At 38.4% G+C, this 20,829-nt stretch overlaps 1 protein-coding gene across 1 annotated transcript; it reads right to left on the reverse strand.

Annotated features, from left to right (window-relative positions):
• Positions 1-2,239: 2,239 nt before the first annotated feature.
• On the reverse strand, positions 2,240-10,428 carry LOC139718565 (CD5 antigen-like). The gene is made up of 5 exons (XM_071630032.1): positions 10,288-10,428; positions 8,571-8,891; positions 5,004-5,330; positions 3,376-3,699; positions 2,240-2,943 (listed from the first exon to the last, which is right to left on the reverse strand). Exons 1-5 carry the CDS (start codon positions 10,340-10,342, stop codon positions 2,441-2,443), a joined length of 1,530 nt encoding a protein of 509 aa, XP_071486133.1. The 5' UTR covers positions 10,343-10,428; the 3' UTR covers positions 2,240-2,440.
• Between the last annotated feature and the right edge of the window lie 10,401 nt (positions 10,429-20,829).

Consider the following 20,829-nt stretch of genomic DNA (forward strand, 5'->3'; position numbering starts at 1 on the left):
CAGGCGCCTTTGTACAATCTATTCTTCTTCTTCTTCTTCTTCTTCCTTTTGTCTTTGAGTCCTCCTATTAAAAACAATATGTCCTTTTTCTTATACTTTTTCTTCGTAGTCATCAGGTCCCTTATTTCTATCTTACTACTTGATACAGGCAGCATCAATTTTGTACAACTTATAATGTTCTGTGTGTGTGTATGTGTGTGTGTGTGTGTGTTTATGTGATTTTGTGTGCAAAACGTGCAGGTAGTGCTCCTAACTGTTGTTGATGCACGTATATTCTAAAACATTTCTTATGCGGTTTCAGTAACTATCCCGCTCCCCTTCCCCGTGATACTTCTATACTCATCCGTGGAAAAAAAAAACACCTGATCACGCAGACACTCAGAAAAAATGAGTAAATCAAGACATTATAGTCATACACGATAATACTAGACGATGTGTTGTCTTCACTGGAATGTATTCTATATTTTGATACATTTTGCAGTAGCAGTCCCCTGATTTTTACAACCACAATAGTTAAGCATATAGAAATATGCCATTTTGTTTTAAGCTTCTCTTTTCTTTGTATATGCACATTCATTTACATTGGTATTTAAACCATTTCTTTTATCTACGCCGATATACATGCATTTTTGAAGATCTATTCATTTTTCTCGAAAGTAGCAAATCGAATTTACCCTACATGCATAATGAAAAATTCAGCCAACATCACAGACGCCATACTTAACATACATACACGCCATATATAAAAAAGAAATGGAATAGCGAAAATCACTCGTTTGTTAATAGGATGGAAAGAGTAATTTGCTCGTTAGTTTGTAACTGCCACTGAGATTTGCAACAATGTTATTTTTGTCAGCCTTAATATATCAATTTAAACACAGAAAACAGAAATTCTTCACTTCTCAAGTTGTCTTCTATAGTACTGACCTGTTGACTATTTTGATCGATCTGTCATCCTGACAGAAATATTAAATTGTTCTAAGTTTGTCATTTCCATTGACACCTTTTTGAGAGCATTTTGACTAATTTGAAGGCAGAAGTTTTAATTACACAATGGACAGATTTTTTGTTTTGTTTTGTGTATCATCATTAGATAGCTTTTTTTGATTCTACGATAGAGTGCTGTACAGAAGGCGGGTCCCACACTATTTTTAGTTATTCTTTTTAATAAATGCTTCTGGACGTACATACATGAATTCATAGAAAACTAAATGCCAAGTTAACAATCACGAGGTATGCAATTCTGTAACAAGAGCAAAAATAAAATGTCATATCACGAAATAATTGCGAAGGATACATTACCTGAAACGGAAAGGAAGCTCTACAATCATCACTTGAATGCTTAGATGAAAACATATTTGGGTTTTATGTTAAATTCTTATGACGAATAACAGTCAAAGACACTTACCGCAAATTCCCATCCAATTGGTCAAACAGATGTTAGATTTTTTTGCGCTTTCATATTATGTCTGTATTACTGATGACATGAAGTAAAGGCCTACACAGATATATGCCACTTCTTATAACCTCCCTTATCAACTGCTTATTGGTTTTACATAAAATACATTATAACACTATTATTTTTATCAACAATTGAGCTCATATGAGTACCGTGAAAGACGTAAAAGTTATCATTACATAGTTTAATATTCAATGTGATTTGACTTGAAGGAAGCAAAATATGTCTTCATGAATGCATGTCTTGACAATAATTATACTTGCATAATTGAAGAGGTGATGCCGTCACCTTACAACTTTTCATTGACCTGTTAAATTGTTTTATTGACACAGATAAAAAAAAATGATACTGCCCTTTGCACTAATTTTGATTTACGTGGTGGATAAAACGGAAACATTAGATGCTTGTATAAAAGCAACCAATCACAAGTAGACGATTTAAAAGTCCCCTTTGCCATCATTTAGCCTCCCCCGCCCCATTTTTTCTTTAAACCCCGGAAGTGGCACAAGAAAATAAAATGAAACCTTTGAATGTGAGCGCGGTAGTGCCTTTGTTTTGGCGGTTAAAAACATATTGTGTGTATGTGTGTGTGTGTTTGTGGGGGATTTGTTTTGGCGGTTAAAGACATTTTGTGTGTATGTGTGTGTAGTGTGTGTGTGTGGGGGGGGGGGGGGGGGGGGGGAGGCTGGGCAGCTGAAGAAAGCCAAAAGTACATGGCACTAGAAGTTGCTTTCCAGAAGAGGCACCAAAAGTATAAAGTGCCCCCCCCCCCCCCTCCACTTTCGAAGACGTGTAAGGCGTCGGCCATGTAAAGGAATGGATAAACAATGACGAAAGGCGTCTGGTTTGTTCTTGATCCTGGTAGGAGGTGATTCTGGTATTAAAAATGTGCGCTTCTTCCAAAGTATACGTCATCATGTAGCAATCCTATGGAAGGCCATAGCTGCCATTAAACACGAATTTCTTGACGTATGCTCCGTTTCAAGCTTGAGGCTGCTGTAGATTTTCGGCCGTGGAATCTATCGATGGTGCAACGGCGACTTTTTCGCCGTTACTCGTAGGATCTACCACAGAATTGTAGTTCGGAGGTAGTTGCGGAGGACTCGCCGATTGTGGATATGCCGTCGATTGCGGATAGTTTCCCGACTGCGGGTAGCCTCCTCCCTGTGGATAGCCTGCCGCTTGTGGATAACCTGCCACTTGCGGATAACCGACGAAATGCGGATTACCTGCTGCCGGTTGCGGATTGTTTGGTACCTGAGGATTAGTCGGGTTCAAAGTCACAGAGGGCGCTGCTGCAGTGGTGCCGTTGGGATACGTTGTGCCACTGACAGTAAATGCTGCTACTCCTGCATTAGGATGTTGTGGTCTCCTCATCCTTCCGATTAGCACCGCGACACAAGTGACCATGGAAGAGAAGACTACCAGCGAGCTAAGCACGATTCCTGTTATCACATACGTTGAGAGTCCAGATCCAGAGTATCCTGGAAACAGAAAACAAAAGGCGCCAATGCTGATGACTTAAATCTAATCACTTGAAGAAAACATTCCATTCAGGCAAACAGATTTAATAAAAACAGACAGATGGTGAGTAAATAACATAACATGATCTTAATAGTACTCTCAGAAAGAGGTGTTGATATCTTGTAAACAAAGAAACTCAAACAAAAATGCTCTATACTGACATGATACTCACATAATATGCATACCAAATTATTTTCGCCCTACAACAACGAAAAAAAGTGTTGGAGTGGATTTATCTATCTATTTATTTATTCATTTGTTGTATAATTAATTCATATCTTATAATTTTTTTTCTTTTTATATCTATTCCAGTATCTTCGGTAGAAAAAAATCCCTGCGGGGCTCAGGCTGTTCCACCGTATTTACAGGTTTCAGACCTTTAAAAGACCTACCGTAAGAGGTGTGCTCACAGCGAACCCCGACGTCCTCGGTGTGGTCGCAGCCAGTGCTGCCAAAATTGACGTACAGGCAATTGGCCAGCGTAGACTCGTACCCGTAACACGACAAGCTGCTAACGTGAATAGCGCCATCACCTGGTCCGAAGTACTCTAACGCCACATCGACATCGTCGTAGCCAAGCTGGTCGCAGACGACTTCGGCCTCGGTTGACGACCAGGTGTTGTCGCATATAGTGCCCCATGAGTTTTCGTGGAAGATTTCAACCCGGCCAGCCTGTGGTGATGTCCCACCCACCAGGCGAACGTCGTATTCTTGAGCTGCAGAAGTTAAGTCAGAAGAACATTTTGAGTTCTATTTATAGTGAGAACGTGCACTCTTGTGTCCAAATGTTAACTAACAGTTTTCTCGTGACGGCTTCTAAGAGGTAGGCCCTAATGTGACACAATCATATCATAAATGTTGAAGAGCGATTCCAAAGCATTTATTTTTGACAGTTATAAAACTAGAACAGTAAAAGAGTTCATAAACTGGTTGTATGGATCTTGGCAAAAGTGACAAGTCTTTAGTTTTCGTGGAACATGCTCAGCCGGCATAAGTTTCGCCATTGCCCACGTATTTTGACCGCTATTTTGACTGGAGGGTAGTAAAGACCGATCAGAGATACGCTTACGACTACGGCTCGCCGTAATCACGCTCAATGACATTACAATTGCATACTTTTAGCAATGCGCAGTCACTTAGATACAAAGCAGATAATGCACGGGTTTATGTTCGGGACGTTAGAGGAGATCAATGCAGAGCACTTTTGCGTATGAACTGCCATGAAACTACTAAATTCACCATGACAAAGATAATAGTGGTGATGATGATCATGATTGTGATGATGATGATGACGCTGACGATGATGGTAGCGATCTTGGTGATACTAATGGTGATGGTGATGATGGTGGTGATAGTGATGATGATGAAGGTGATGGTGATGATGATGGTAATGATGATGATGGTAATGGTGATGATGACGGTGATGATCATCAGGGTTATAATGGTGATGGTGATGATGGTAGTGATAATGATGATGATGGTGTTGATGGAGATGGTGATGGTGATGGTAATGATGATGACGGTGTTGTTGATGATGATGTTGGTGGTGATTGAGATCTTGTTGATGATGATGATAGTAATAATGGTGATGATGATGTCGATGGTGATAATGATGATGAAGAAGAAGATGATGATGGTAATGGTGATAGTGATGATGGTTGTGATGGTGGTTATGATGATGACTGAAGAATAAAGATGTTAGTGGAAGAGGGACTGTAGACCCTAAAATGAATGCGATTGTTCAATGCGTTGTACTCTGTACAGATTGCTGCTGTGCTCGTAAGCCTGCTTTTCGAATACGGGCAGGATGATGCGTTTTGATAAGGTACGTGTCAATAAAAGACCTTAATATGAAAGCATGATTGACTACCGAAATCTAAATTTTGAATTGTAAATTGTTGCCACATCAGGTAATGTTTCAAGCTGCCGAGTGAACACTTTAAGAAGATCGACTTGAGAATAAAGGGAAGGGAAAAGAGAGGCGGTCTTCATGTTCACGACAAACCACATCTCTACGTACCATACGGGCCGCCGCTACATTCGATGGCAGCTTCAAGTCCACCGGAACAAATGCTGCTCCAGCTGCTGTGAGAACAATCTTGGATATCAAATTCGTATCCGGTGCAATCGACATCTGAGAGGTGGTTAGGTCTCTCGTTCAGTCCAGAGAAGGACAAATAGGCGTACTTGACTCCGTCAAACCCGAGCTGACGACAGGCCACCATGGCGTCTTTCGTGGTCCAGCTCGAATCGTCGCAAATTGTCCCCCACTCACCCCCATGGTAGATCTCAACTCGACCCTGCCTTGGTGTCGAACCACCTGCCAACCTGAGTTTGCCTTCAACATCTAGGGAAAATAGACAGGGGGAGGGAGTGATTGAAAAGAAGGGGAAAGAAGGAGAGATGAATATATCAGCATCATATATCAATGAGTAAATGTACAATATCATATGGAAGAATTGAATATGAATATATCTTATTGGTGTAACAAATTTGAACTGTCGTTGTTTTGTTCCAGTGTTCCACGTCTGACAAGCTTGGCTTTTTAGTGGAACACTGTTTTCCATCGTTATGATTATTTACTATTTTTGTTGCCATGACAAAGTGCATTGTTTGTTTTTTATGACATCATTCGTGCATATACTTTATGCATCTAAAAAAAAAAACCTGCCCTTATCAGACGAATGAAAGACAAATCGACAACTTGTACCGCTTTGAATAATGTTCTCTTTTTCTTTTTTGATGATGGAAATTAATAAACTATTGAATCGAATATATTATTCTCTAAGTGTGCACGATATGATTAAATGGTCTGATGTAGCTAGATAAGTGCATGTGTGTGCTGAACGTATGGAGGACCATAAAATGTAGGAATGTGAAATGGACATCATTTTTAATCATCGTTGTCCGCGTTTCAATAGCCCAATGAGCGATTGTAAAAAGTATAATCACGTGAACTCGATCCATTGAGTATCGGTTGAACATTCTTAGATGATACTATATGATATAACAAGTGATTACTTTTGTTTTCGGGGGCAGGCATACTGTTCTAACATTAGGGATTGCTCCAACATGGAGGTATTAGACTGACCCTCTTTGTTTTAATTTGGCTGGAACAGTCTATGTGTTCCCTTCCCGCCTATTACCAAGTGCATAATGCCGAGAGTCAATATGTGATTGTTCGCTCACTATGTGCACGTTATAATTCAATTCAATTCAATTCAATTCAATTCGATTCAATTCAATTCAATTCAATTCAATTCAATTCAATTCGATTCAATTCAATTCAATTCAAATCTATTTCCATTTCCATTACATAAACAGGGGAATTTATACGCAATGCATTAATTTGTAGTAATCTCAAAAACGTACGTTAACAAAATACATGTGATGATGAGTAACAACATAATTGCATTTATAAGGTATAAACATATACATATTACACGAATGTGAATGGAAATGGAGGGTCCCACTAAAAAGGCAAGCTTGTAAGATATGGGACCCTCAGAAATGCATAACTCGAGAACGAATAATGACTTCATGAAACTACAAACAAATATATGAAACAAAATCAAAGAAACCAATGTCAATGTCAATTCAGATAGATGTAACTCCGGTACAAGTGGGTTAGTGATGCCTCCCCTTCGTAATACTGTCCATAAAAGAAAAAATGCAACAGCGAAAATCACTCGTTAATTATTAGCATAGAAAAGACTTATTGCTTGTTAGTTTCTGAAATTTGCAACATTTTGTCAATCTTAATTTGTCAATGTAAGCACAGAAAACAGAAATTCCCTCTTTATGAGGGATCTTCACTTCTCAAGTTGTCTTCGATACAGTACTGACTTGTTGACTTTTTTGATCGACCTGTTATCCTGGCAGAAAAATTTGTTCTAAGTTTGTCATTTCCATTGACACCTTTTTGAGAGCATTTTGACTAATTTGAAGGCAAAAGTTTTAATTACACAACGGACAGATGATTCTTGTTTTGTACGAGTCTTTCAAAAAAAAATGGTGCTAAATCCTTTTTCATCAAATTAGACTTTTTGACAGACAGATTGTATTCGTATGTAATCGTTGTTACAAGTATATTTGAAAAAAAATGGAGAAGTCAGGGAATGACAAAGTAATTTTGTCCAAAAAGGTGCTCAATCCATTTCTGTTTTTGTTCCTAAAGGTGCAAGAGGAAGACCAGTTTAGTTTGCCATATTTTGTATTACTTGATTTGATACAAGTTGTGAACTTAATGTTTCATTTTTATGCATTTAAATTTCACGGAGAAAGGTATGAACCAGTATAAGAGAATGTGTAAAGTTATAAAATTATCCTATATAAAAAAGAAAAACGTGCATGGGTTACAGAAACTAATTCTGACTTTAATTCAATATCAATTCAATTCATTCATTTCATAAAATCATATTCAAAATATTTACATAGATGTATGAGTCAAAGGAGGAAATCACGCAATAGCCTTGGGCTTGGAAATGGAGATTTCCTTTACAATAATAGTGTAAAATCACAGTTTTTAATCAAACAGATTTTTATATCAAAATGAACTTAAAACAGAACTTAAATTAGATGCCGTTACAAAATCACCAATTCGTTATGATAGAAACAGGAAACATGAATCAAAACAACGATTGAACTACAATACAATAAAAAACAAAACAAAAACGCAGGATAATTGTCAAAGGTTTGTATGGAAATTGCACAATTTTCATCGTTCATTATATAATAAACATTAACTAATACAGATTAAGAAAGAAACTGCTTATATTGAGTCATGAAAAGATTCAATGTATTAACAGCTTTCAGTTTCGTGCTTAACAAATTCCACAATTTAACCCCTTTGAACCTATTGAGTTGGACTGACTGATTTTCAGACGATAAAATGGTAAAATATAACATTGTTTGTTTCTAATATTGAAAGATTGTTTCATGGCATGAGAAGAAAAATAATCATTGAATATATCATGCAAGACTGAGACTGGAAACTACTAAAACATCTTTTAAATGTTGTAAGTCATCATGCTTACTTTTTTTTTGTTCTAAAAGGTGATATATCCTCCATAACACCCCAGTTAATTCTTTACACGTAGATTTTCCCAAAGGCACATTTTCTCTCTCTCTCATCATAATTGGGTAAGCTCTGATATTATTGGAAATTGCATGAACACTTAGAAGCTTGTGAAATATAAGAATAAGGGTTTTCTCCTTATCATCAAAAGTGGACTAAGTTTTCGTTTACACAAATTAGCGATTCTTATTGTACTTTTATAGATCTTCCCTATCAGTTGTTTCGAAGGCATTGTGTGTCCTTCCCTGGTTTTAAGACAGTTACTCCCTACAAACAATTACTTTGACCCTTTAATTCCCATGAATTTAACTCTAAATTAATCCAAAGTAATCCAGATCCCAGTCCTAGCTCTAATCATCATTCTAAATTCATCACAAACCGGTAGCCGAGGTTATTGCTGTGTGGGGGTAGTTGCTGTTTAGGTCAATTCAAACTCCACAAAGTAAGATGATCACTCGTATTTTGTGTATGCTTTACCCAATAAAATGAAGTAGATTTTGTATTGCTCACCTACGCCATCACTGCAAACAACTCCAGCATCCTCATAGTGTCGGCATAGGTAGGAATTTTCCAAATAGGAGCAGTCCTGAAGCATGTCCTCGTATCCAGAACATGAGATTGATGTTAGGATTGCCTGTGATGAGTTTCCTTCGCCGAAGAAAGCAAGCTGTGTAGCTGTCAGGGCCTCTGGGAAACCGAGCTGTCGGCACACTACGTACGCATCCTGAAGATCCCAGCTATCGTCACATACCGTAGCCCACTGGGAGTTATGGTAAACCTCGACTCGCCCCTCATGACTTACATGTCCACCCACGAGACGAACATCACCCTCTAAAAAAGAAGACAGTGATTTGAAATGCGGTAAGAAACGACTGCTGCAATACCTTCGTTTATAGAGTCACGTTGGCATACTTTATTAGATAGTGTGTGATAACGTGATAACTATTAAGAGCGAACAGCCTGGTCAAGGGATTACAGATGCTTTACGTATGATTATCTTCGAAGATTGGTGTATTTTATGCGCAGAAAAGAATTATCTAGGCATGATGGGAGATCTAAACACATATCAAAAAAATGTAGGCATTACGAAATTCGTGACAGACTTCCTTGACAATCTCTCCATACGCCATGTTTCCACTGATAAACTTCTCTGTGCATGATCCACCAAATTCGTTTTCTGCACTTGATTACATGACATTAAATGATGAATTTCTATCGATATAAGTGATCATTTGGTGGAGTTTCTTATGTGTTACGTTGAGAAAATAAATCTATCGAAATGCGACGACGTCACTATTTTCTGGATTGCAAGCTGCGTTTACACCAAATCCGGTACGGGTCACGGAACGGGGTGTTTGCTATGGTGCGCCAAAAGAAACCATGCCTCTGGTTCTGTTACAATATCACTTCCCCGCTATTAATTTTGTTGCAACATTAATCTTCCCCCTTGATTTGTTCTTGTTTTTGACATAAAAATGATATTTTGGGTGATTTTGTATGGAATTACTGATTTAAAAAAAAGATATCTATTTTTTTTTTTTAAACAGAACCAGACATGGTTCCTTTTGGCGTAAACGCCCCATTAGTACCCACAACACGCTGGCCTATCAGTCGCTGCTAGCTATTAAAGCATCAGACATTAAAGCACTGACTGACTGAGCTCACGGCGCCATAATACACACACAACATACCTACATGGATCGCCTCCCCTACATTTACACACCTTGCATCATGTGTATGAGTATGCTTACCATTATTCACTTGTACATTTTGCTTGGACTCATGTTGTTTATGAAGGATAATCCATTATTCCAATATTTACACAGGATGTATATATATATATATATATATATATATATATATATACTTACATATGTAAAATATTATCCCTCATCCGTCGTGGCCGTTTCTCTCTGTCTTTCATTAATTGTGTGCTTTCTATAGTAGGCCTACTCATAACCATTTGATATCTTTTATGGAACTAAAATACTTGCACGTAAGTAATATCATGATCTATAATGAGAAATTAATTGAAATCTAAATGAATTAAATGCAAAAATAGAAACTGTTTTGTGTATAATACAACCTTTCCTGTTCTCGAATGATTCGATAGATCTAGTCGTTATTACCGGGTTAACCGATATGAAAGCATTACGTTCACGACGCCATTACTCACAGAATATACCAGCGTGGACATCTCTGCCCTCTGTACAAACCTCGTACTTACCGTTATAAGCAAGGGCTGTTTCTAGCAAGGCGAAAACTGTGACAAATTTCCACATGATTACAGTGTAAAAACGTCGTGCTGCACTGCTGTCTGTCCCCTTTTCGTTGGTGCTGAGACGTCACGAATCTATTTCACCGAGTTGATATGATGACGATAATGACAAATATTCTCCTTTTGCATCAATTATGTACACGACCTCCCTACGCGTTTTGGACTTTGATCCCTGCCAAATGGATGAAGAAATGAAAACGGAACCAATGCGTTCTCAGTCTACAGAGAGACACAAAAGGTTTTTTTTTTTTTTTTTTTTTTTCTTCATCCGTGGAATACCTTTCTTTCAACCACGGGCTTTGTCGTGTTTATGTTTGCTAGTTTGGGCGTGACATATTTTATGATAGATTTCAGCAATGACCCTACATGTGCGAGAGATTGCAGTACGGTCAATAAAAATAATGATGTGGCATCGTTTTTTTCTTCTTTGAAAGCACCCAGTCACTGTTTTGTTGTTGTTGCTGTTTTCAGGAAAAACGTGTTTGGTATACAACGTTAAGATTAAGAGTTCTATGTGTATATCATTATGTAGGCTTATTAGTGTATCATATTCGTATTAGAAAATAGAGCCTCATCCACGTCAACCTCTGCTTATGATAACGGCCCCCTGTCAATTTCTCCTTTGATCACATACGAATACAGCATGCCTTAACATGTTGCTTTAATTCATGGTATTATAGACTGTTATCAAATCGATAATTCATGTATAGATATGCACGTTATGCTCCCCGTTTTTGCGTACTTTGTATCACTTTGTTTTCATTTTTATTGTTTTAGAAGAAAGAAAATACAAAAATAAAACCAAACCCCAGCAAACATATCACGACGTTGACGATCAAATTATCATACTAGTTGCTCATCATACTAGTTGCTCATTCACACAACACTGTACAGTGATGTCGACAGGCTGTCTTGCTCAAGTACACAAACATAGGGACATGTAAGAAGTTTGAGTGATATAAATCATTTGATAAAGCATTGGTCGTATTACTCATCTGTCATAATACGAAGATTAAATTTGCACTAGTTCCGTGATGTTTTGTTAGAAAAAAAAACCCCCGAATTACAAAGTAATTATTAGGAAACATGAAGTAACCAACGACCGACGTCACCAGAAAGCACACACACAAGCACACACCTACGCACACACTCATTGACGCACACATATTTTCAGTACAAAGATGACAAAACACATTTTTACAAGTTCAATATTTACCAGTTGAATAAAATCAATCCGACCGTTTGGTGATGGCGCTATTGTACTATTTAGCGAGACGAAATATGATTTCTTTTTGACCGACTGCGGTCATGCACTTGGCGGTCATGACTGTCCAATCGTCTCACTGCTTGGAAGAAAGAATGAACTACACCTGCCCTGGGGTTGTTTTCCACCCTACCATTATCATGATTATGGTGCTGTGTATATTACCATTTAGTTGCCATCGTCTTTTTCTCTTCGTTTTGTTTGTTCTATTGCTTTTCCAATAATCATATTTTACCCTGTCCCACAATTTACGTCTCATTGCGTTGAGGAAGGGGCGGTGGTAATTTATGTACATGGAGGTCATTGTGCGCTTTTTTTTAATGATTATATCTATATTATCCCCTCATTTCTCTTGTATTTGGCTCTGCAACTTGCAACCATCCCACCCGCGACATATCAATACGTATAACTTTACTCGCTACAACAACAACAACATAAAAAAACCATAACAAAACAACAACAACAAAACAAACAAAAAGCAAAACAAAAAGGCACTCAAACTCAATGAGTTTATTAGAAAAACGCAATTTTCCAGCGTGTTTGAATTGCACTGAAAAAAAATGTACATATTCTTGAAATTTGCACTTCCCAATTCTCAATCAGAGTTTACAACTGCAACAGTTTTCCACGATAAAATTCCTTACAGTTTATCGTTTACCTATAATGCAACATTAAAGGGATATCACAGCACTGGTGGAGATGAAAATTGTGCTTTAACTTTTTTGCGAGATACCAAGAAAACACTTATGAAATAATACAGAGCATACCATTTTAAGAGGAATTCAAAGTTTATTTGATAAAAATCGGGTTTGAAGTAGCTGAAACATCCAAAAACAAAGCAAAGCAAAACGATCGTAATAAAGTGTGGGTCCCACACTTATTTAGGATCGCTCTGTTTTGGATATCTCGGCCATTTCAAAACCAATTTTCATCAAATAAACATTGAATCCATTTTGGAATTACATGCTCTTTCATATTTCATAAGAGGTTTCTCACTATCTCACCAAAACAAAACAAAAAATGATAAAAACCTGAAGTTAAGGCTCAACCAAAACTAAACAATTCATTTAATGCATTTTTTATATAGTTATGTATAATATATTACACACAGATTTTTTTTTCTGCATAACATGTTTCAATATAAGTAACAAATCAATACATTTTGATAACTTATAGATTCAGCCCTCTTCACGGACGTAATACATAGAAAAGATTAACAAGATTTTTTTTTCACTGTGTTTATTCTCAGGAAACGATATAGTGATAATCTCAATTTACAGTTATAATATCATGTATCACAATAACCATAAACTATGATAGGAAAGCGACGGACAAACGATTTTTGACTACATCATCTATTTTGAGACCAAGTACATAACCCACATGATAGTGATGACTCAGAAAAGTTGAAATGGGTCAATTAAGTCAATCCTGAGATTTTCTGAAATAAGAGCTATCATTTTTCTACATTATTCCTGAGTTTGGGATCATAACATTAATTGGAAAGTGTATTTTCAGCATTTTTTCTACAACATTTTTGGAGAGTAGAATGATCAGGTATGTCTAAGAGGTCCCTTCACTTTCAACTCTAAACTTTTGAAAGGATGATGCTACTACTTTGAAAATTGGCATTAATCATGAACAGAATGTGTTAATAGGACATGCTCAATTTCAACTTAATCTAATAATGCCATCATTGTTGTTTCTCCAGTGGCTTAAATCCTGTGTTTTGTCCCTTTCATCACACAGCTAGCACAACTTGGTAAACAAGGTAGAGATTAAATGCTTGAATAGACCTTGTACTTCAGAGCCTCTTTTCTCAGTTTACACTTTTCCAGAATGTGCGCTTTCTTTCCAATATTTAGATAGGTTACCCCATCTCACTAGATGGCGATTCCGCCACGATCATCAAAAATTGACAAAGTGCGGCGGATCGTGGCTTGATCACTTTAAATCTTCTCCATCGTATCTTGAGCGGTTCAGAAGCGCGGAGGATCGCCACCATCGCCATGGTCGGCGACCTCGCTGCGGAAGTTTTGAACATGTCCAAAACTTCCGTAGCGAGGTCGCCTCACGAGCGCATTAAAAGCGCCACATTCTTAACTCTGATGGGGCAGCAACGCGTATTAAAGGCGTAACTCAAGCGCATCGAAAGCGGCCCCATCGCCCATGAAAATTACGACTTTGACAGTATAACGTAACAGGAACCAAGCATGAACGATAGAAAGTGATTCACGAACCAGGAAGGTGGACATGGAGAAAAATGTATAAATTTCATTTTTTTCACGTACACTCAGTACGAATCTACTCTGTTTATTAAATTGTTTGTTTGTCATATACCATTCCAAGTCAATGAAAGTAAATTAAGTTGTAATCTTTCCAAATATATCTTCATAAAACGGTTTCATTGTAGGATACGATTTGTTGATTGCTTTTAAGCCGGTTCTTTAATAGCAAATACACATTTTACCCTTTTGATTTAATGGATGACTTAAATAATAGTGCAATTTTACATCAGGTTCTTCAGGTCCTAACTGGTGTGTTCTAGAATTCTATGATGTAAGGGTAAAACCATATTATGTATATCCATGTTGTTTGACACTGACATCTGCCTGAAGAAATTCAATCATGAAATCCATTTTATACCCCGATAGCTTGAGATCGTAGCATGAGCCCGGCGTAAACGTATCACTGTCGCTCCGATCGTATCACTGTTGTAGCGAGGTCTTGATAAGCATACGAATATCGCAACACAGTCGGTTCAATCCCAGAAGCAGCGCGTCTCGTCAGCCTGGAAATGCGGCAACAACGTGGCAGAGTCGTATTATCATCGTGGCACTATCGCCTACAGCGCAGGTTGAGCGTGGATAGTGTGATCGCCTCGGAGGCCAAAAATGGAGACAGACGGCGATCGCGCCATGATTTGTTAAATCGTCACAGATCACCATGGTCGCCTAGTGAGGTGGGGGCTTTAGAGGAGGCCATTTGAAATTGATTTATACATCATTTTAAAGCTTAAAGTCTGTTCTTTCAGAATCTGCCCGTAACTAAAAATCAATGTCTTGCGACTTTATGTTGGTTTTGTGATGCAGGTTCACATTTGTATTTGTATTGTAAAACACACAGAACTTAAGTTCCGTTAATGTCTTATTTGTTGTCTGAAATTAATGGTTACCTCAATAATTGAGTACAGTGAATCATTACTCTGCATAAGTGAAATAAAACGGAAACCTGATTTGAACCTGCACTGTGCATAGCAAATTCTTTCCCCCACAAAAACAATAATGATTTCCATTCTAGATTCTCAGATTCTCACTTAACGGCGTGAATGCTATGACATACAATGTACTTCCATCCCAAGACCGTAGCGCTTGCCACCAAAGGAAGTCATAATAAATATCGACTTATGTGGAGGATCGAACGAATGTTTTAATCTTCCAGCTGCATCTGCTGTGGATTCTCTACCGAGGTAAGTGCAGGTGGTTCCACATCGGATTTTCTGCCGTCTGTTGCAGCATTTACCACAGAATCGTAGCTCGGAGGTGGTTGCGGATAACCTGCGGATTGTGCGTGTCCTGTTGATTGCGGATAGCTTTCCAACTGTGAACAATCTGCTGATTGTGGATCGCCTGCCGGTTGCGGATGGTTTTGTATTTGAGAAGGGTTCAAAGTCACTGAGGGCGCTGTTGCAGTGGTGCCGTTTGAATTAATTGCGCCACTGACAGTTAGTGCTGCCGCTTCTGCAGCTGGGGTACTATTCTGCTGTCTCCTTGTCCTTCCGAATACCCCTGCGACTACGGAGCAGACGAGTACCAAGGAGCATAACACAATTCCAAATATCGTATACGCCTTGAGTGCAGCAGATCCTAGAAATAGAAAACAAAACAAAAAAAGCACCAGAGATGATACTTTAATCTAATCATTTGAGAGAAACATTATATGTATTCATGCTTGTGAAACTGTGTGTACATGGGTGTGTTATCCTTGCTTTTTTTTTTCCGGTGTTAACGATAATGTATGACATGCTAATGTATTGGTAATATGTATGTTTTGTACATATGTTTGACTGATGAGATGAAATTCAGTTCAATTCATTTAATTTCAAATGAGTTTGTGATGCACATTTTCAATGCAGATAGGTACAATCGACCTTTAAGAATGGTGCCAGTGAAGCACCTTACCAGCACTGCGTGTGAAACACATCAAAAATACACAGACATCAATTCACATACTACATTCTAAGAAAAAAAAAGGTTCTTTTGAGCACAATTAAATGGTTCTCAGCACTGTCACAATAGCGACACCTTTTATGAAGCCTGTGAGAACCTTTTTAAATGGTGCCTGTTAGCACCTTTTAACATTGGTGCTCATTAGAACCTTTTCCAATGAAATGGTTCTCATGAGCACCTTTTAAAAAGAGTCAGAAAGGTGCCCATCTTTAGTCAAAAAGGTGCCTATGGGCACCTTTCAAAATATGTATGGTACTCACGAGCACCATTTCATCGGGAAAAAAGGTTCTAATGGGCACCTTTTGCAAAAGGTGCCGACAAGCACCATTTAAAAAAGGTTCTCACGAGCACCAAAAAGGGTGTCGCTATTGTGACAGTGCTGAGAACCATTTAATGGTGCTCAAAAGAACCCTTTTTTCTAAGAGTGTATGAAAAATTCGGAGAAAACAAATATGTGAAATCATAACAAATGATGACTTGGTCTAAATAATCTAATGTGAGCTTTAAACATACGGTTGAGTCTCTCTGGCAAACTATTGCCAATATGCTCTGCACAAAAAAAAAAAAAATCAAACAAAGTATACCATTCTGACATAATTCGTATGTGTACGGAATGGGTTGGTTGCTTGTAAAACTTTAAGCAGGGAGAGAAAAACACCCACAAACACACACCCACACCCCCACACAAACGCACAGAAACTTAGGACTAGCTGCAAATACTGTAAGAAGCCTCTCTTAATTTACCTAATAGAGATGTTCAGTTTTGAGAATCAAAGAATATAAAGAGCGAGTTCCACGAAATACATTTTCAATGAAAAGCACACATATCCTCCACTTGTTATTATGGGGAAAATACGGGAAGGATGATATTTCTTCCATGAAGAGGCGACTCAAGAGAATTTTCGATTGTAGAAATGAAAGGGGAATTACGTTTACTAGTTTTAAATAATTATGTGTTTTATCACAAACTCACTGTAGTAGTCTCCTCACCCGGTGCCGACTACACATAAGCTGCTTCGTCGTTTTTCCCCACTTTTACTGCTGTGTTTTACTTAAAATGTCTATTTTGTCCTATTTTCCCTCACTCTCACTGATGTGTTTTAATAAAGATTACGAATTTGCTACAGCACACACATTGGGTGAAGTTGTTCAAACTAATCAATAAAGACCGACACTTTTAACTACTCATAATTGTCACGTTTTCATGAATCCACGCCGACGCAGTAATGGGTTTCTAAATTTCAAAGAAAGCTTGTCAGGCATCCTTTTGAGATTATATTTCTTGAAGAGGGTTTACTTTTATTAACAACATCTGAAATCTATTTTATTTTGAATATCTTCAGTTTAAGAAAAAGAAAAGAAAGGGATGAGACTCGGGCTATTCCAAGATTTTTCAAGTGTGAGATATATAAAAGACATACCATCAGAGTCGTACTTGCAGCGAACTCCAACGTCCTCTGTGTGGTCGCAGCCAGTGCTGCCAAAATTGACGTACAGGCAGAATTCCAATGAAGACGCGCCTCCGTCACATGACAAGCTGTTAATGTGAATAGCGCCATCACCTGGTCCGAAGTACTCTAACGCCACATCGACATCGTCGTAGCCCAGCTGGTCGCAGACGACTTCGGCCTCGGTTGACGACCAGGTGTTGTCGCAGATCGTGCCCCATGAGTTTTCGTGGAAGACCTCGATCCGGCCAGCCTGTGGTGATGGCCCGTCCACCAGACGAACGTCGTATTCTTGAGCTGCAGAAGTCAATCAGTTAGGACATTTTCTTTTAAAAAGGGATGGTACAGTATCGCTTCATGTGAAGATTCAGCTTATAACTTTTTGCAAGATATTAGGAACCACTATCACTTAGTAAGAAGTGTTACAGAGCATACAATTCTAAGAAGAATTCAAAGCTTATCTGATGAAAGTTGGTTTTGAAATGACTACGATATCAAGTTACAAAGTAAAACAAGGCGTTCCTTAAAAGAGGTGGGTCACATCTTTTATTCGGATCGCTTTGTTTTGGATATGTCAGCCATTTCAAAACCAATTTTCATCAAATAAACTTTAAATTCCTCGTAGGAATAAAAAGAAAATATCGTTTGATTATTTCACTGGTTTTTTTTTTTCATTATCTCAAAATGTAATCATCAAAAAATGTTTGGAGCCTGAGGCCCCATCTCAACCGAAACTATACCATTCCCTTAACCCTTTCGATACCAGGGACTTTCTGAACAGTGTGTACAATGTTACGTGACTCTCTATGCCATTACGTACTCAAAGCACCGTAAGGCTTAGAGATTTAATTCTTGTGAAGAGGACTTTCCCTCATGTGTGTCCTAGTGCTCCACAGGAAAATACAGCTTCCTTGTGATAGCTGATCCGTGGTATGGAGACATAACCATAAACCTTATGCAGGTTGATCGTAACAAAGTCAAATCAGAACAGTAAAACCAGGGAAGTATTCTAGTAAAACAGAATGGTAGAGACTAAATAGGGAGGAAAGAAGATTCGTCAAAATCGGAGCCGGAATGATACAAAAATTGAAAAAAAAAAAGTCAGGGATTTTTAGATCTCACCACATGTTTTCTTTTAAAGGAAAGAGTGTTATTGATCAGTTGCTACCACATTATTGTGTATTAGAGGAGATTATAATAGTGATCTCATTATCAAAATGCTCTGATTGATGTGTACGTAAGTATTCTTTATCTCTTCTGTAATGACATGGTATGGATATGCATGACTTTGGACCAAATATTTTTGTAATCATGTTGTTGCCTGGCAACAGTGACCTTTAGTGCAACTTTTATCAACCCCAACGATCGTGTCAGATGGCGAGTACTAATCATGCACTCAATCGGGACAATCCTATCGGCATAAAATAGACCGATCGTGATCATTTCGCATCCAAGCGTCCCAACTTGTACCGACTCGCATCACTTCACGTAAAATTCCGGATGAGTTGAACAAAACTTCCACGATCAGTAACGAACGCCCAATCGTGGCGTTCGTAACGGATCGCACGATAGTAGGGACCCAGCATGATTATAGGGCTCACACGGGTAAAATAATTCCCCAGAGAGAAGCGTGTTAAAATTCAAAATTCAAAAAATTCTGTAAAATAGCTGGGAAAAAATGAGGTATTTCACCTTCACTAACCTGGATAAGTGAGAGATACCCTTTCATCCATCAAATTTCCAAGGCGGGTTCTTCAGCTCAAACTCTCTCCAAGGGTCCGGAAACCCAGACTACGAGTTCTTTTCACGCAAAAAAAAAGTAAAGAAAAATCACCTATTTTCTGCACATACACCCAATTAGATATAGTCCCTTCAAATTCCATGAGAAAAACTTTCATCTTCCAACCAATTGCACTTTGTAGAGGAATTCATACTCAATATCTGCAGCTATTCAGTTTCTTTCTTTTTTTTTTGGCCAAACTGCATTATTGATTTTTAATTAATTTTTTCTTCATTTATTTTGGTATCTTTGGTACGATTATGTGAAGGGGTGTGGATCATTTCATTTACAGGTGTGAGCCCTATACTGAATGTGCGAATGTGTTCATCTTTATGTGTGCGTGTTTGTGTGGAGTTCTCGCCTGCGCAGGGTCTACTGTGGGTGCTTGTGCTAACATTGTATGCGTGTGTGCGTGTGTGCGTGTGTGCGTGTGTGCGTGTGCGTTTGCGCGCGTGCGTGTGTTTGTATGTGCGTGCATTTTTGTATTCATGTGGGGAAAACTCTGTTAAAACAGCTACCGGTACTCCGTGTCATTCCGCATGCACAAATCTCTACGTACCGTACGGGCCACCGCTGCATTCGATGACAGCTGCACTTTCAATGGAACACGTGCTGCCCCAGCTACTGTGAGAGCAATCTTGGATCCTGGATTCGTATCCGGTGCAATCGACATCTGAGAGGTGGTTGGGCCTCTGCTCCACTTCTTGTGTGATTTACACATAGGTGAACGTGACGCCATCATACCCGAGCTGACGACAGGCCACCATAGCCTCTTTCGGAAGCCAGAAATCGTCGCAAATTGTCCCCCACTCACCCCCATGGTAGATCTCAACTCGACCCTCCCTTGGTGTCGAACCGCCCGCAAACCTAAGTTTGCCTTCAATATCTAAAAAAATAAGTTTACATGTATAGTTCGGAGGTATGGGGGGGGGGGGGTTCGGAAAGGAAGAGAGAGATATGGAAAATTAACTTTATGTGAGTTCGGTAAGTAAGCAGGACGATAACATGTATGAACGTGAAATGGATATCTCTCTATATCATCACTATAATAGGTTCACAACAGTCAATAAAGTGACTGAATAGTTAAGAAGTACTTTGTATTCGTGGGATAGATAAGAAATATAAATCAGTACCTGGTGTTCGCGTAAAAATTGATCTGTTGAACATGCTTTCCTCTCACTTCAACATTATAGGGACTTCATATATTTTTCTTGTAAACAGGACAAAAAAATAAGGCTTTTGTTGTCGGAAACAGACAAAGTGTCACAACCTCAGGGATTTATTTGCCATGGAAGTCAACTATGATAACTCCTATAAAAATAGACTCCAGTGCAAGTGCTATCAATCTCGATAAAGGCATGCAACAGCGAAATTGGGAATCATCCATGTGTGTATAATATGTCAAACGAGATTCAAAGGGTGATTGCCTTTTGAGTTTTACATATCTAGTGAAATCATTATGACAACGTTGTGGATCAGAAAGAGAAGGATTTTATCGCAGTAAGCAAAATAATAATTACTGCTTTATGAGGGACCCTCATCTCATTACCCTTTATGTGCCATGGAGTAAACCACCATGTATGTTACATTATTCTGTCTTTTGTCTTTGATACAGTAATGACGTTTAGATTACTTTAATTGATCTCCTTCAAAGGTTATGGCGAAAAAAATTCCGATTGCATCATTTCCGTTGACACCTTTGACAGTATTTTGTCAATTTGAAGGCAGTTTTCATTGTACAGTATACTTTGTGTGAGGCTTTCATCCCTC

Source organism: Diadema antillarum, unplaced genomic scaffold (genome assembly GCF_040938485.1).
Source record: "Diadema antillarum isolate AM-2024a unplaced genomic scaffold, OU_Dant_1.0 scf00000097, whole genome shotgun sequence".
NCBI classification, from domain to species: domain Eukaryota; kingdom Metazoa; phylum Echinodermata; class Echinoidea; order Diadematoida; family Diadematidae; genus Diadema; species Diadema antillarum.